At 44.0% G+C, this 16,349-nt stretch overlaps 1 protein-coding gene across 4 annotated transcripts; it reads left to right on the top strand.

The window, feature by feature from the left end:
• The first annotated feature begins 12 nt into the window (after positions 1-12).
• Positions 13-15,436, top strand: KLHL22 (kelch like family member 22). 4 transcript variants are annotated; one of them, XM_079322814.1, is made up of 8 exons: positions 13-329; positions 8,137-8,303; positions 8,474-8,673; positions 9,178-9,343; positions 10,464-11,182; positions 12,264-12,456; positions 13,077-13,310; positions 14,302-15,436. In XM_079322814.1, exons 4-8 carry the CDS (start codon positions 9,182-9,184, stop codon positions 14,677-14,679), a joined length of 1,686 nt encoding a protein of 561 aa, XP_079178940.1. In that variant the 5' UTR covers positions 13-329; positions 8,137-8,303; positions 8,474-8,673; positions 9,178-9,181; the 3' UTR covers positions 14,680-15,436. The 4 variants fall into 4 exon arrangements, with proteins under 4 accessions (XP_079178940.1, XP_079178937.1, XP_079178938.1 ...); XM_079322811.1 differs by lacking the exon at positions 8,474-8,673 and having other exon boundaries at positions 24-329; XM_079322813.1 differs by lacking the exon at positions 13-329 and having other exon boundaries at positions 8,169-8,303; positions 8,474-8,618.
• Positions 15,437-16,349: the final 913 nt, after the last annotated feature.

Raw genomic sequence — 16,349 nt, 5'->3', positions numbered from 1 at the left:
GTGTGAGGCTCTCTGGGAAATGTAGTCCGGCTCAAGAGCACTGGCTGTCGGTGGCGGCCCGGGCGCGCCCCGCACTGGCCCCGCGGGTCCCGGCCGCGGCAGCCCCGGGTTCCCCGCGGCGGTGACCGCCCGGCACTCACCGGGCACAGCCGCCGCACCTGCCCGGGCGCTCCTGGGGCCGCCCACGCCGCCCTTCCCGGTTCCGGCCGCGGCCGCCCCTCCCTCGCCTGGTGGGTTCCGGGTCGCACATGAAGGCGGAGGCGCCGCCGCCGCTCTCGGTAGGTGCTGCGGCGGGGGCGAGGGAGCGCGGGCCCGGCCCGGGCCGCCCGGTGCTCCCCTGCCGGCACCGGCGCTGCGGTTCCGGGGGGCCGGGGAGCCCCGGGGCCGCGGCTGGGAGCGCGTCCCGGCCCGACCCCGCGGGCCCGGGCCGTGTCCTCTGCCCTGCTCGCCGCGGGGACACCGCGGGGTAACGGGGGATAACGGGAGCGAGGCGCCACGGCCCGAGCAGGGCGGGGGCGGTGGCGGCTCCCGGGGCAGCCCCAGCCCTGGCAGAAGCCGCTGAGGACACCCGGCAGGTGGGGCCGGGCAGGGACACCCGGGCAGGGACACCCGGGCAGAGACACCCGGGCAGGGACACCCGGGCAGAGACACCCGGGCAGGGACACCCGGGCAGAGACACCCGGGCAGGGACACCCGGGCAGGGACACCCGGGCAGGGACAGCCGGGCAGGGACAGCCGTGCCGCTCCCCCGAGCTGCCTGCACGGCAGGGGTGTGCAGGTGTCAGCACCTGCGAAGGCATTGCCAGCCCGGCAAGAGAAAGTAAATCCATAACTGTGCTTGAGCTGGCTTTGCCCTCTTGGGCAAACCCGCTGGGTTGGGCTGCAGCCAGGCTGCCTCGGTGGGTGCTGTGCACTTCCAGGTCACCTTCCCCTGCACAGAAAAATGCTCCTTCTGTGTCGCTGAGAAATGTCTAAGTCATAGGTTAGAACCTCAGAGACACCTGCTAGAACAAAATTGATATGGTGAATAAGATGAAAAAAATTCATGTTCGTGAGAAACTGGAGTTGGAAAGTGCTGGAAGAGGCCTTTGCTCTCTTCTAGGTCATTTAAGTGTTGTGTTTGGCATGGAAATAATTACTTTCTAATTTTTTTCCTCCTTGTTTTTAAGAATAGTTAAAAAGTCATTATGTGATTTAAGCAATTCAATAAATCAGGTTCAACTCAGGCAGCTACCTGAGTTTATCAAAACTCTTTGAGCATACTGGCTGATTTATAAATTACACAAAAATTACACAACAGAAAACACTACAGAATGTGGGTAAATTGCAAATCTGTTACAGATAAGGTAAAACACTCAAATTAGAAAACTCATATTCTTTAGGTTATACTACTATTCACGGGAGGAAAAAATATTTTTAAATATCTGTTTATTTAAATATAGATATATTCCATGGTGGTGTTGTCATATGCATTCTAAATGAGTTGTTTTATTCTGTATATGTCTTAGAAGGGGTTTAGGGGGAAAAAATCAAAACCCCCCAGGTATTTGCTGAAAGGAACGAATGCCAACATTTGTGAGACAGCATAGTTTGCAAAAGCTGTTTGCCAAGCCACACCTTTTGGTTTCCTCCCACATTTCAAGTATTCTACTAATGCTAGAAACTGAAAATGGCTCAGAAAGTCAATTCAGAGCATGTTTCTGCTTATTTTACATTAGTGATGTAAGGGAAGACTGTGTGTACAGACCAGGCAAAAGCACGTCATCATCTGAGTGCTCAAAAATAATGCTGAGATATTTTATAATACCAGATATCCTCCTTCCTTTCTTTTTGTGGGGACCTCAGTCAAAATAAGTTTTTGGATTGCTTCTTGTATTTGTAGAAGGTTCTTAAAATGGAGTATTTTAGAATATTTATTTTTGCACAGTTATGAATGCATAGAGGGATTCTGAAAGAGGAATTACTGATAAAAGCTTCTGCCTTCCCTTTACCTTTCTTCCCTTTTCCTTGAAAAAGTGTGAAACTGGCTGAAGTCTTGTTTACACCTGACATGAACTCAGTTGTCCTCTGTGTAGCAGTCTCACAAGTGCCCATTACAAGTTGTCACACAGTTGGTGAATTATTCTGGTATTTGCACTCCAGTTAGAATGAACAATAGTTTTGCTTTTCATTTTACATTGTTTGTGGCATCACATTTGTTTCCCCAGCTATTTTGGCAGGCACCCAGCTGCCTCCCCTTTCTGCACACTCCCTGACTTAGTTGATGTGTTTGTTTGTTTGTGTGTCCTCTGCCCAGCTAAAATTCTGGTCCACAGCCAGGTTCTGCCTGCTGGCATCTGCAACCCCCAAGACTCAGCAGAACCAGCATTTTGCTCCAGCCCTGGAGCTTGTCTTGTCAGTCTTGCAGCTGAAGGCTTGTTTAAATCCTAATCCTTGTTACTCCCTAGGGAGAGATGAAGGTGTGGGAAGCCTCAGGGCACAGATTTTCAAATTCCTCCAATGCATTAAGACTTTCCAGGGCCTAATGTGTTTGGATCCCAACCAGCACAGCACACTGGTTGTTCTGTGCCAGGGAAAAGCTCTGATGAATATAACCTGTAAGAAAGAGGACAGCAAGCTCTAAGAGGAGACTAAGAGGAACTACATATTTTTTAATAGTAAAAGCAGAGTCATGTTGGTTGTGAGTAACTCCAGATATCACAGGAGGTAGGAGACAAGCCTGGCTACAAGGCAGCCTCAGAAGAAGAGATCCTGGGGATATTCAAGGAGCAGCTATTTGAATATGATTTCTCCAGTGGGATTCAGCTTCATATTGGGCTGTATTAGCAAGAGCACAGCCAATAGGTCATGTGAAATTATTATTTCCCACTCTCTTGAGCATTCATAATCCCAAAACATTGGAATACTGTGCCCAGCTTTGAACTGTCTACTGAAAGAAAAACCTGGGAATTCAGTGGAGGAGCCATAGAGGGCAGGAGCACTTACATACAGAAGACTTACATAAGAAGATACAAGCACAAGAACACTGGATTCATTCAGTACAGGGCAGAAAAAATAAGGGCAGAGCCAGCTGACATTTTTTAAATGACCTAGTGGGCACAGAACAATGTAGAACAATGTGGTACACCATGCCAGGGATGAGTGGCAAGTGTCACAAATTGCAGGAAAAAAATTCAGACAGTTAAAGAAGAAAACAAATCTGGTGGTTAAGCAATCAGTTTTTCTGACAAGGATGGAGATTTTGCACTTGACTAGACAAAGCTCTCCACATCCTGACCTGATTTTGAAGGTTTCCCTGCTTCAAGCACAGATTGGACTAGAGGCCTCCCAAGTTCCTTTCCAGTCTGAATTATTCCACACTTCTCAGAAAGCATGGGACCCCCACCAGGCTGGAGCCACCTGTCCATATGGCAGTCATCTAGACAGGTTTGGATACCCGACACCAGCAAGCTCAAGTTTATTTTGGGCACAGCTGATGCACAAGAAAATATCACTATCTGCGTAAAACTCCTCTTTGTAGTGATGTAACTGACAGCCAGGAGCTCTGGAATGCAAAAATGTCTGGAGTTTCCATAGAAACTAACTTGGTTAATCCTTCCTGCATTCAGCCATTTCTCTGCAGTGGAGAATTGAGGCTGTCAGCATAACTTTACAAAAAGACACCCCCAAACCCACACATGCACCTCACTTTGGGAGCATCTCTCTGACCTGGATGCTGGCTATACAAGGGGTGAAGATTTGTGTATCACAGCACACAACACCAACCAGAGACTCCAGCACAGTGCATGAGCTAAAGCACAGATCCCTCACCCAGCAATAGAGGCTGGGCTACAGCACAGAGCACCATGGTGTGACAATTGATCACTGGGACAGGCACTGCTTTCTCCTCTACCATATCTGTGTTGCCATGCCTTTAACTATTTCCTTCCCCTCTGCTTGCAGTTGAGTTACTCCATTCTAGACCTTGTGTTCTTAGAAGAATAAGGATTTTCAGTGAGCACAAGAGCAAACCACCATACCAGTTTCTCACTGTTTTGCCATTGATCAAATTACAGTGCATTCCCTAAATTCCTCCTGTCCCAGTGGCAACTTCCTCAGTCATAAGCCACATACCTTTATTATGAAATAAAGTATTCTGTTGCTGATCAGAGAGGGGATTTTATTTTTAAAAATCACTGTGACTTTTCATGGGTAGTTAATGAATTATTTAGCTGAATAATCAGAAGCTGAAGACCTCTACTTTTCTTCTTGCCAATAATCTGCAGAAGCATGTTGTAGAATTTGAATACAAGACAATCACACAGAGTTATCTGCAAGTCACTGAGACACTGTAGCTCTCACTATGTTTATTATAATTTTGGCTTGTCGCCAGAGACCACTAGTGATACAGTGAACTTTGTTTATAGTACAGGAAAGAGGAGGAAGTACTCAAGTTCTTTTGTGCTCCCTCCATTGCAAGATGTGGCTGCCTTCTCTTGGTTCTCAGATGGAATCCAGACACAGAATGTAGATTTCAGTCTGCTGAAAAAGATCAGTTTTGTGTTTCTAGGTAGCCCTGAGGGATTTTCCATTTATGGGGGATTTTTTTTGCCTGTTGTAGTTTTTTTTTAACTCCTTGATTCAAAGTGACCAAACAGTCAACATCTTCCAACACTTGCCTATAGACATGCACATACAATTACTGATCCCATCTGCTTCCTTCTTTATATATTGGAAACTCAGTTCTAATACCTTAAAATTAATCACTACATTAACCCACATCCTCTAAAACACAAACACAAACTAACATAACTGCAGGCTCAAATACATTGTGCAGCCAGCAAAGCAAATGTCTAGCCTGATTTTCTCTGCAATTTCAAAGTGATTGGAACAAGGACTTCCCTGCTTCTGCAGACAACATTCCACAGAACATGAGACAATGCTTTTTATCTTTGCTGCTGTTAAAGAAAAACAGTGAACTCAAAGAATTCCTCATCTTTTCCACCTGCAGGGTTAGGTCTGCAGTACTCAGCCACTGAAGCCCACTGCTAACATCTGACCAGTACTGAGAAATTTGCTTGAGAAGAGAAAGGAAAGAAAGCATATGATTCAAATTTCTGAGAACTTGTCTTAGTCACAGAGCTGCTTTCACAATAACAGAAGTAAGAGAGCAGAGAGGCCTCAGGAACTTCCAATGAGCAAGAAGCTGACAGCAGAGAAGCTTAAGACAGAGGGAACAAACCTGCTCTGTCTCTCCATCCAGAACTGTCCTACCAAACCAACCAAAACTGCCTAAATGTGTTTTGGCTCAAGGAAGACTTAACTACATATGTCAGATTTTATAGACAAATACTATAAATATTGGCCTTTAATTTCCTAAGCTGAGAGTACATTAGAATGATGTACAAGCACGAGTGAGCACCCTGAGGGACAGTCCAGCTCACCAGTGACAGCCAAGGTACAGCCCAGGGGCAGAAGTTGAAAACAAGAGGTCAGGACTGCCAGAATTCAGAAAGTAGAGCATAGCAAAGCATCTGTGGGTTCAGCTGTTAGCCAGCCAAAAATCAGCTGTGGAGGATGGTTCAGCTGCACTCCCAGCTCTCTTTTGACCACACTGGGTGGTCACAGCAGAGCTGGTTTGTTCAGCTCTTGATAATGGTTGTGGCATAATTCAAGTCTGTATCTACTCTAACTAACTGAGGTAAACTCCCTGCAGATCTCCAAGACAGCCCCCACTTGTCACTGGGAGCTATTCAGACACCAGTGCTCATACTGGCTACAGAATCACTGAATGATTTATCCTTTTAATTTATTTCTATTTTCTCTCTTTTATAATACCATTTAATATTCCTGGTTTCACTTACCATGTTTGTAAGATCAGATCTCTTCTGGGGCTTTACTTGCTGAAAGCTTCATCCCCTTTCTGCTCCTTTTCCAGATTATTTGGACAGAGAATGTATTCTGAACAATAACTATCTACAGTCTTATTAATTAAATAAATAAAGGCTTGCATGATTGTATGTTTTCCACTCTACTCTGCATGGATGTCTGTCTCTCTCTGTAACCTGATTCTCCTACAATACATTTCTTTGCTAACACTTGTTACAGGGTTTCAGTGGCCTGTGTAGTTTTATTATCAGTCACTTATTTTGCTTTGGCCTCTTCCACCCATTACTGCAGTATATGATACACTATAAGATTGTATCAAAGGCCATGCTATTTTCTCCACTCCTGAAATGTCCTTTGCTTCAGAAAATAGTTAATTTGTTGCTTTTACTTCTTTTTTTTTTTTTTTTACAGCGATTTTACTTCCGTAGGGTCTTCTTTTAATACAGCCCTCTAAGAAAAGATGTAACGAGCTTTAACCACATTAAACTGCATTAACAGAGTTAATCTTAATTATTTCCTCATTTGGGCCACCCTGCTTCAGTTTTGCTGCATTTATTTCCTTGTAGTGAAATGGGAAATTTCTGATCAACATCATATAACACTCACTGTTTCACTTGCCTTTCTTATTATCTTATTTCCCTTGCCTCAATCCATCACTCTTAGTATTCCCCAGGAACAAATGCAATGATACAGTAATGTTTTGTCTGCTTTCATTTGGTTTCTAGGAAAAGCATCAACCTGTCAGGAAAAATAACCCATTACTCATCTCTTCAGCTGATCATGGATGGTTTTCTCTAATCAACCTGAGTGCTCCCCAGAAGGCTGTCTTGTCAGAGCTGCTCTTCTGAGCTGCTGTCTCACTTTTGCTGGCAAAGAGCAGATAAACATTAATTCAATTTCTCAGAGTATTTTTCCTCCTATTCACCATGCAACACCACCTTCCTTTTCTTTTGGGCAGTGTAGGATACCTTCCTCAGGCAGAACAATAAACATTTTGGTATTTCTTGATGTCACCTGGGGAGCTCCTTCCTTGCTGCCCATACCCAGAACACCTGCAGTATTTTGGGAGGTCTCTAGTGTTGCACTCACTGTCTGTGGCTAGCACAATTAAACAGGGGTTCCATTTCTTCACTGCTTGTTTGGATTTGCTGGGTTTGTTCTTTTTTGCTTTCTTGACTGCTGCTAACCCCTTGTGACTATCCCTTGTGGCACTGAGGTATTTCCTAGGCTGCTGGAGAGAGGATCTTATGAATGTGTTAGCAGCCATATCAGCTCACTTACTTCCTTTTGCTAATCGGGGGTGTTTTTTTAATGTGCTCTGACAACTGGGTAGAGTCTATAAGCTCTGACTGCTGCAATTTCTGACATTCTTCAAAGACAATAGACAGGGTAAATTACAGGATGGTAGAAAAGGACTCATGAGATTTCGATTGCTTAACCATAGACATGAAACACAATCACTTCCAGATGGCTTTTTACAGATGTTTCCCAATGTGCCATAGGGGACCTTCCCAGTGTGTCAGTGGCAGCCCCAGGAAAAGGTACAGGATAGCCTTGGACAGTTCCCATTCTGGAGGAAATACCTCCTCTCTGCAGGGAGTCACAGGGAAGTGGAAAGTAGTTGTGCATGCTAGCTTGAAGTTGCCAAAATAAAAAAAAAAAAACCTCACTTTGAAGCCTGCAGTTTCATACAGTATTTTGCACAATTACAGTTGGAAATGTGTTCAGCTACAGAAAATGGAAAGGGCAAACACATGGAGAGAGGAGAGCTTTCTGATTCTGTGGTAAAATATTAAGAGAAAGATGGAAGGTGCAGTTTATATTGCAGAAAAGTTACCTGAGAATGTTAGGCAGTTGGGGATTTGGCAAAGATGTGGTCCATTTTTTGTTGCAGATGATGCAGAATTGCAAAAGAAACTAGGGGGTTTGGTAATGGATTGGGAAGTGAAACTCTTGCTAAGAAAAAAAATACCCATGTGTCACAAAATCTGCTACTGCTCTGAAAACCCAGGAGTCAGAATACCTGTTTTTGGAAAACCTCACTCTGCCACTTTGGTGAGCTGATGTCCACGTGTCTGTTTTCAGTAGGATTTGGAATCATTTGCTCGGGACAGAACCGTTTCCATTGACTGAGGGGTTCTTTTCGGTGTCAGGCTGGGCTCGGAGCAGGTTTGTAGCGCGGGCGGCTTTGGTGACGGTGCTGTGTCTCCCTTGCGCTGCAGCGCGCCCGCGGCGGGGATGGCGGAGGATCGGCGGGCGGCGCGGCAGCAGCGCGGCAGCAGCACCTACCGCAGCGCCGAGCACTCGCAGGCGCTGCTCCGCGGGCTGCTCTCCCTGCGCGACAGCAGCATCCTCTTCGATGTGGTGCTGCTGGTGGAGGACAAACCCATCGAGGCTCATCGCATCCTGCTGGCTGCATCCTGTGACTACTTCAGGTACATTTCAGTGACATGTACCAGTCTGACTGTTGGGCAAAACTGTGGCGTCCAAATCTTCTGTGTTGCCATACTCCTTCTGAACCAAAACTCGGAGCCGTGAGATGGAGCTGAGGCTGTTTCAAAATACTAACAATGGCTTTATTCATCTCTCTGTTATTTCTCTGCAGAAATAAAGCTCTTGTTCCTGCACACTGAGCTTACCTCCACTAAATTCACTGTGGTACTTGGAGGTTTATAAAGAGGAGAGACTTTCTGAGCTGGTGTCTTCTGCTTAAGTGCACTCTAAGTGGCTTTTAACATATCCTTAGCATTGTAAGACTTTGCCCGTTGTGGTGATCATTTCATAATTCACAAAAACTCCCTGGAGGTGGGTCACTGTTGTGTGCCTGTAGGGTGACTCGCTGGCCATTAAACCAGGCAGTCCCCGGTCCATTTGATTAGCAGTTTCTTTGTTTTCATAAAGCAAACACCCAAGTCAATCCAGACAAACTTCTAACTGAAGGAAGAACTTAGAAAAAAATTCCCACTATCCCAAGTACCTCTGTGTTTCCTCTTCCCCCACACTCAGAGTATCAGCCTTTGGCCATTGACTATCCATGCATACTGGGTCTATATTTAAGCCCTTCACCTGTGAACTGTACCTTCTAGATACCCTCTAGGTTGCCCCTACTGTTTTCCTGCACAATGAAGAGTTACTTTCTTAGGTCCTAAAGGCCTGTACTATTAATTTAGAGAAGATGTAATCACATAAAAGTGTCTATCTAGGTTTTTGTTTTTCTGAATATTTTTATGTTCCCAGGACAACATAAGATGAGCAAACTGAAGATTGCTTCAATGCAAATCTGCCATAGCATGTGCCTTTGTTTTGCAGAGGAATGTTTGCAGGAGGATTGAGAGAGATGGAACAAGAAGAAGTTCATATTCATGGCATCTCCTACAATGCAATGTGCAAAATCTTGAACTTCATTTATACTTCTGAGCTGGAACTCAGTGTGAACAGTGTACAAGAAACTTTAGCTGCAGCCTGTCAACTTCAGGTGAGGTACTGGGAAATGTGACTAAAAAGAAACAAGAGACAAAGGCAGTGATGAAAGAAACAGAAAACATGGGTGTCTGGTTAGAGGGAGGGTTAAGAGGTGAGCAGGAGCATGGGCATGATAAGAAGGATTTCTGGGATTCTGTATCCACTGGAACTAGCTGTGGGAGGGTAGGAACAATGAATGGGTACTTGCACATCTCATTTGTGCCAATGGTTTCATTACTTAAAACATTCCCCATTTCATCTAGAGGAGTATTTTAGATAGCATTCATTTTCATTGCTCTGCTTATGAAAGCTTCCCTGAAACAGAATATCCCTGGTCAAGAATAGGGTTTGCTGCTCAGAAATTGTTGTGCTGCTCAAGGTCTTCCCCAAGTGAGTCCACAGGCACATGACCTCTCCTGATGCTGTCACTACAGAAAATCCTGCCACTATGGTTTGCACTAAGTGCAGGGTTCATGTGCTTTTAAGACAAGTTTTTTTCTCTAATTTTTTTCTCTGATTTCCCCTGCAGCTAACTGCTGCACAAGGCTTTGGTACTAAATAACTTTGTGAGTGCTTGCTTTGCTTGGTTTTTACACACTTGGTTAGCAGAGGGGCTCCTGGACAGCAGTTAGTTCTGTTCGCCAGTAGTTCCTCTTGCTAGATACAACTTCAAATTGTGTTCAGAAGACAATACTAAATATTCATTTTCCTTTCCAGTGGCTTTCTGTGCTCTTGATACAATTTTAGATCTAGTATGTCTGTAGTGCTCTGAACAAACAAATACAGAGTGTCTGTAATCACTGTACCCTCTGTGTCTGAGTTCCTGGCTGCTCTGCAGGGCAGGCAGCCTGGCTGCCCAGTGTCCCACGGGTTTTGGGAGACACATTGCTGCTGCACCTGAAGCCAAACTCAGTCTGGCAGTACAGCATGGCTAGAAGAGCTGTATTATATTCCTCTCCATAGGCACACTGAGTTCTCTCTCTCTGGAGAAAGGTGAACAGGGCACAAGTGTCTGTGGTGGTCAGACTGTGAGGAGAGCAGTCATTGTCCTTACAGTCATCCCAGGCTTCAGTCCCCTGTCTCTCAAGGGGGGGCAGGTGGTGTCTGAAATTGAAAACCCCTCTCTCTTGCAGATTCCAGAAGTCATTAAGTTCTGTTGTGATTTCCTCATGTCCTGGGTAGACGAAGAGAACATCCTTGATGTGTACAGACTAGCTGACCACTATGACTTGAGGCATTTGAGTGAGCAGCTGGACTCCTACATTCTGAAGAACTTTACAGCTTTCTCAAGGACACAAGTGTACCGACAGCTACCCCTGCAGAAGGTCTACTCCCTTCTCAGCAGCAACCGTTTGGAGGTTAACTATGAGTTTGAAGTTTATGATGGAGCACTTTTTTATCATTATTCTCCAGAGGAACTGGAGACAGATCAGGTCTCCCTGATGGAGCCCCTTAAGTTACTTGAGACTGTTCGTTTTCCTCTGATGGAACCCCAGATCCTGCAAAGGCTTCATGACAAATTAAGTCCATGTCCTTTAAAAGATACAGTTGCAGATGCATTAATGTACCACAAGAACGAATGTCTTCAGCCAATGCTTCAGAGCTCCCAGACACAGCTGAGATCAGAGTTCCAGTGTGTAGTGGGATTTGGAGGGATGCATTCTACTCCATCCATTGTCCTCAGTGATCAAGCCAAGTACCTAAACCCCTTGTTGGGGGAGTGGAGGCACTTTACAGCTGCATTAGCCCCCAGAATGTCCAACCAAGGGATTGCTGTTTTCAATAATTTTGTGTATTTAATTGGTGGAGACAACAATGTAAGTGGTTTTCGAGCAGAGTCAAGGTGTTGGAGGTAAGATAAGGATAATCCTGCTATTAATTTTATTGCCACCCTGCTGCCTACTTCTGAGTTTGTAAGCCAGTAGACAGTCAGTACACTTGCCAGCCAAAAGATTAGGAACTGAACAGGAACCTCACCAAAAGAAAACACAAGAAATGAGTTTCATAGTAACAGGAAGCTCCCAGCAGTGCTTAGCAGACCGAGCTGTGTAGAAACAGCTACTCATCAGGAGTATTACTCGTGCTTCTTTCTGCCTTGGAGGAGGGAAGTATTAAAGGTGTGGGAAGCAGTAATGAGCCTGAACTCTAGGTTGTCTAGATGTTCTCTAAATAGCATTTTGGGGAAGTGTTCTACGTGTTGCTTTTATACCAGTACAGAAGGGTTTTAAATAAAATGCTATTACAAACAGATTTTCAAAAATCTGTGTGCATGATAGCAGTATTCCAGAGTCCTTTTATATTACTGTGTGACAGGGAAAGGAGCAGGAGGAAGGATCAGGCTTAGATCTTCATGACCTTTACATTTTGCCTTTATATTGTGCTCATTTTTACAAGCTTTAGCTGAGTTGCTCTTATTTTATGGCATGCATAGTTTCAATTCTCAACCAGTTTTCTCTGTAACTAAAATTTCCAGATGGGAGAGATAGTTTGACTTGAAAGTGAATCATGAGATCCACTTATTGAGCAGCAAATATTTGGGGACAGGAATCAAAGAACCCACCACATACTTATGCTGTTCTTGTATTCTTGAAGATCCAGATTCAGTCTTTGTGCTATTTTTAGACTGTTACCTTGTAGAATGGCTTTCTGCAAACAGAAATTGTGATATGTAACCCAACAGCAGTTTACAAGATAATGGAAAACCTAGGCTTTTATAGCACAATTATGTCAGCTAAAATACATCTTCTATAAATAGAATAAAACAAGTTTGCTAATAATAAAATGCTGACAAGGCCAAATTTCACATCACTTAGAGATGAGCTCAATTTCAGCTGAAGACAGTGCAGTAACCCACATCCATGGAGCTGTCTGGTATTCCAGCAGTGATCCTGTGGCTGTAGGAATAACTTTCTTTGATGCCACTCTTTTGCAAGGTATGACCCACGACACAACAGATGGTTCCAGATCCAGTCCCTGCAGCAGGAGCACGCTGACCTCAGTGTTTGTGTCGTGGACAACTATATTTATGCCGTCGCAGGCCGAGATTACCATGAAGACCTGAGGGAAGTGGAGAGGTATGACCCTGAAACCAACACTTGGGAATATGTGGCACCTCTGAAGAAGGAGGTAAGGAGTGCATTAGCCACATACACTACACAGTTCCCCAAATCGTGATTTAACCTTGCTAAATGTTTTTCTCAGGTGTAACTTTTAATTTGCTGGTAAACTGTATATGGAGTAAATGGATGGCAAGAAGTAATAGCATATGTAAATTACATTTTTCAGTTAAATGCTTATTTTTCCTGTTTCTTGTTGATTTTGTCTCCACTGTGTTAATCCTTAAAACTATTAATAAAACAAATAATAACTGTGTGTCAGTTATGAAAATATAAAAAGCCTGAACTGAGTGCTGCTAAGTAGAGTAATTTGCATTTCTGATAACACTGCTTGTATAAGAAAAATCACCAATAAAAATGCTTCCAAGTAGATTAGGGAGTAAAGTTATAATATGAATGATCTTCTTATCAAGGAACAATAAAGACAGAGAATGCTGCAGTTCTTGAAGTTTCAGAAATTCTAGTGCGTTTCATCCAGAAATTGACAATTATAATATCTTAGAAAGAACTGTCCATATGAAAATCCTTTCTGTTTTTGATCTCATGAAGAATATCACTCCCTTCATGTCGATTCCCTGTTTGAAAAGTGGGAGAAGCACATAAGTGCAGCCTCCCGCTGTTGCGGTGCAGGTGTACGCGCACGCGGGGGCGGCGCTGGATGGGAAGATGTACATCACGTGTGGCAGGAGGGGAGAGGATTACCTGAAGGAGCTGCAGTGCTACGACCCGAGTACCGACCGCTGGCATGTCCTGGCTGACGGCCCCGTGAGGCGCGCGTGGCACGGCATGGCTGCTCTGCTGGGGAAGCTCTACGTCATCGGGGGCAGCAACAACGACTCTGGCTACAGGAGGGACGTTCACCAGGTGAGGCCAGGCCACGCCTCTGCCTCCTCTCGGGTTCTTGTGGCTGCTGGCACTTGGGTGTAAAGTATGCACATGAAAGTGTCTGCTCAGCGATGGCTGCTGCATGACCTCTTCACACCTCACTTGCAGAACTGGCAATGATTGATTTAATATTTTGTCACCCACAAAGCATTCAAGCTCTAGCAGTTGGAATTCTTATCAATTTTAAAACACCTCTGATGGATAACTTCATTGGCATGCATATGCCCAGTAAGTAGCACATTGGTTAAATTTATTTTATGCTGTCTTTACATTAATTTTTTCTAAGTGGAGAACTTTTGAATTACCAATGTGTAATTGCAGGGCAGAGCTGTTAAGGATATGTTGGATAGCAGTTGTACAATCCAAGTAAAATGTACAGTTTCTGATGGTAAGGAGCATCTGAAGAGAATTCTTTTGAATTTTATTCCAGCTTCTAGAACTGCTAGAGACTTGAAAAGAAGACACAAAAATTAACTGTTTTTATAGAGCCAGTGGAGATGGCAGCATTAAATCTAGCTGAAGAGTGTATGTGAGTGATAAGAAGGTCCCTACAAACAAAAGCAGTTGGCCAAGTAGGTACCCACTGAAATCTAAAACTCTCCAACATATGGCACAGAGGCAGCTTAGCAGATTTGTCATATTTGTATGTTCCAGCATTTTTTCTCTAATGCAAACAGGTGTATCGTGTCTGGGTTTGTATTAGCACATGTCCCCATCTCTTTCACTTTTGTGTACATTTTTGGAAGGATACAGCTGTTACTGTAGCAGCAAGGTCAGACCTTGTGATTTCAAAGCTATGTGGCAGCTATGCACAATTTTCTGCTGAGCACTGTACTTGTATTAGATGGTCATATGCTGTCTCCATCATCAACACACTGTCCAAAGACTGAATAGTTTACCTTATGGCCAGCCTCTGTCACTAGGATACAAGTCCATTTTTGGCTTCTCTCTTTTCTCTTTTGTTTTGCAGGTTGCCTGCTACAAGCCAAGCACTGATCAGTGGACAAATGTCTGTCCACTTCCTGCAGGACATGGAGAGCCAGGCATTGCTGTCCTAGACAACAGGATTTATGTCTTGGGAGGCAGATCCCACAACAGGGGAATCCGCATGGACTATGTCCACATTTATGATGCAGAGAGAGACTGCTGGGAGGAGGGACCCCAGCTGGAGGATGATATTTCTGGGATGGCTGCCTGTGTCCTCACTTTGCCCAGAGCTATTTTAATGGAAACAGAGAAGTGGCTCTCAGAATGGCACGCAGACAGAATGAAGCATCATCTTGACTTTCCATCAGAAGTTATGAGTGTGTCAGACTGGGAGGAATTTGACAACTCAAGTGAAGATTAGAAAACTTTAATTTTACTTTTTTTTTTCAGTGGATGAGGAAATTAAGGCTTGGGGAAAGTACTTGAGAGATTTTATATGTCTTTCTTATATACATAAAAATATTTAAAGGTTTTAAAAATAAGTGTTCCGCACAAAATGCCATTGACAGTCAATATATACCCATCTGCAAGTGTTCTGCACAAAATGCACTTACAGTACCTGCCCACTGCCAGAAAGCTGTGTTTTTAAAGTAACCACACAACTGCCATTTTCTCCCAGTTGTATAGAGGTTCTTGTACTTTGAAAGAGGCTTTTCTCAGCCTTCAGCATGGACAGAAAAAAAAAGCACAGAAGGCTCAGCTTGACTAGCTTCTTTCCTTCCAGCTTTAGCTCAAAATAGCTTCTTGAGATTTTTTTTTCCCTTTTCTTTTGGGTAATAAAACTTTCTAGCCAGCTTAATACAGGAAGGTAACGCCTAGTGCTGCCCTCCTGGGCCAGGTGTCAGACAGCTTGATTAGTTTTTCAGCAAGAGTGAACATAGAGAAACAGTAGCAAGAAAGTCTGAACCTTCATCTGGGCACGCAGCCATCCTTGTAACTGGCTGAGAGTCTGTGAACCGACACCCACTCCTGAACTTCTATACTGCAAGTTTTGTCAACACAGTGGAAAGATTTCTAGAAAAATCTCTCTGTACAGAATATGGCAATTTCATCATTTCACTGTCAGACACATTTGTTCTCAACTATAAATTAATAAATTCTTGTCAGAACTTTTTAAACTGCTGTCTCCATTTTATACACAGTGATGTGGTGGCTGAAAGTTTCATTATATCCTACAGCAGTATTGGCAAAGTTACTCCAGCCTAGGACATGGGCAATTTTTTCATTCTTTTATTATATGCTTTGGAAGAGAATAAAGAGAACAGAGATTGGTTTGCCACAGCAAAAGAAAAAAACGATGAAATAACAAGAAGTATGAAAGATTACACTGGTCCAAGACCCTGCAGTAGCTGAACTAATGCCAGGAACTACAGCTGAGAAAGATAAGGCACAATAAATCCTTCATGGGGCCTTAAAATAATTGGCTCCTGACCCCCATCTTGCTTAATGTTAGGTTAGAAGCTGATTTAAAGTCTGAACCAGTGTGATACTGAACAGGATGAGATCCTTCCTCTTGGAGGAGTGGAGTAATCAGTGCCACCAGAAGGTCCTGAAAAACCACCAAAAGCTTTTAAACCTTATAGCAGTAATGGGGCTGCAGAAAGGCAAAAGCAGTGACAATCAGAATGACATGGGACTAGTCAAGTGTCATCACATCATGACAGATGCTGCACATGGATGTGCTGCTTCAGAGAAATGCAGTAAGTTCCTGGATATCCCCCCTGCTTGGGGGTATTCTGTTTATGGAAGCAGAGATGATTTCAAAACAGACCTAGATTACTCTGCTTTAGTAGTCTGGGCTTCTGGAAAAAGATTCAAGAGTAGTTGCACATTTGTTTAAAAAAGGTCAATAGCTTTTTCTTGGTAAGAGGGGCAGTTGTTGGACTTTATTCTTCAGCACTGTCCATTTTCACCTCCATCTCTGAACCTTTGCCAGTTGGCAAATAAAACACCTGCTAACTGCAGCAAAGCCTGATTATGAGCTTTTTCAGAAAATATTTTTTTTTATGATGAACTCTGGACTGCAGAGAA

Source organism: Erithacus rubecula, assembly GCF_903797595.1.
Source record: "Erithacus rubecula genome assembly, chromosome: 19".
Classification (NCBI taxonomy): Eukaryota; Metazoa; Chordata; class Aves; order Passeriformes; family Muscicapidae; genus Erithacus; species Erithacus rubecula.
The sequence above is the reverse complement of the archived record's forward strand: the minus strand, read 5'-3'. Positions and strand labels throughout refer to the sequence as shown.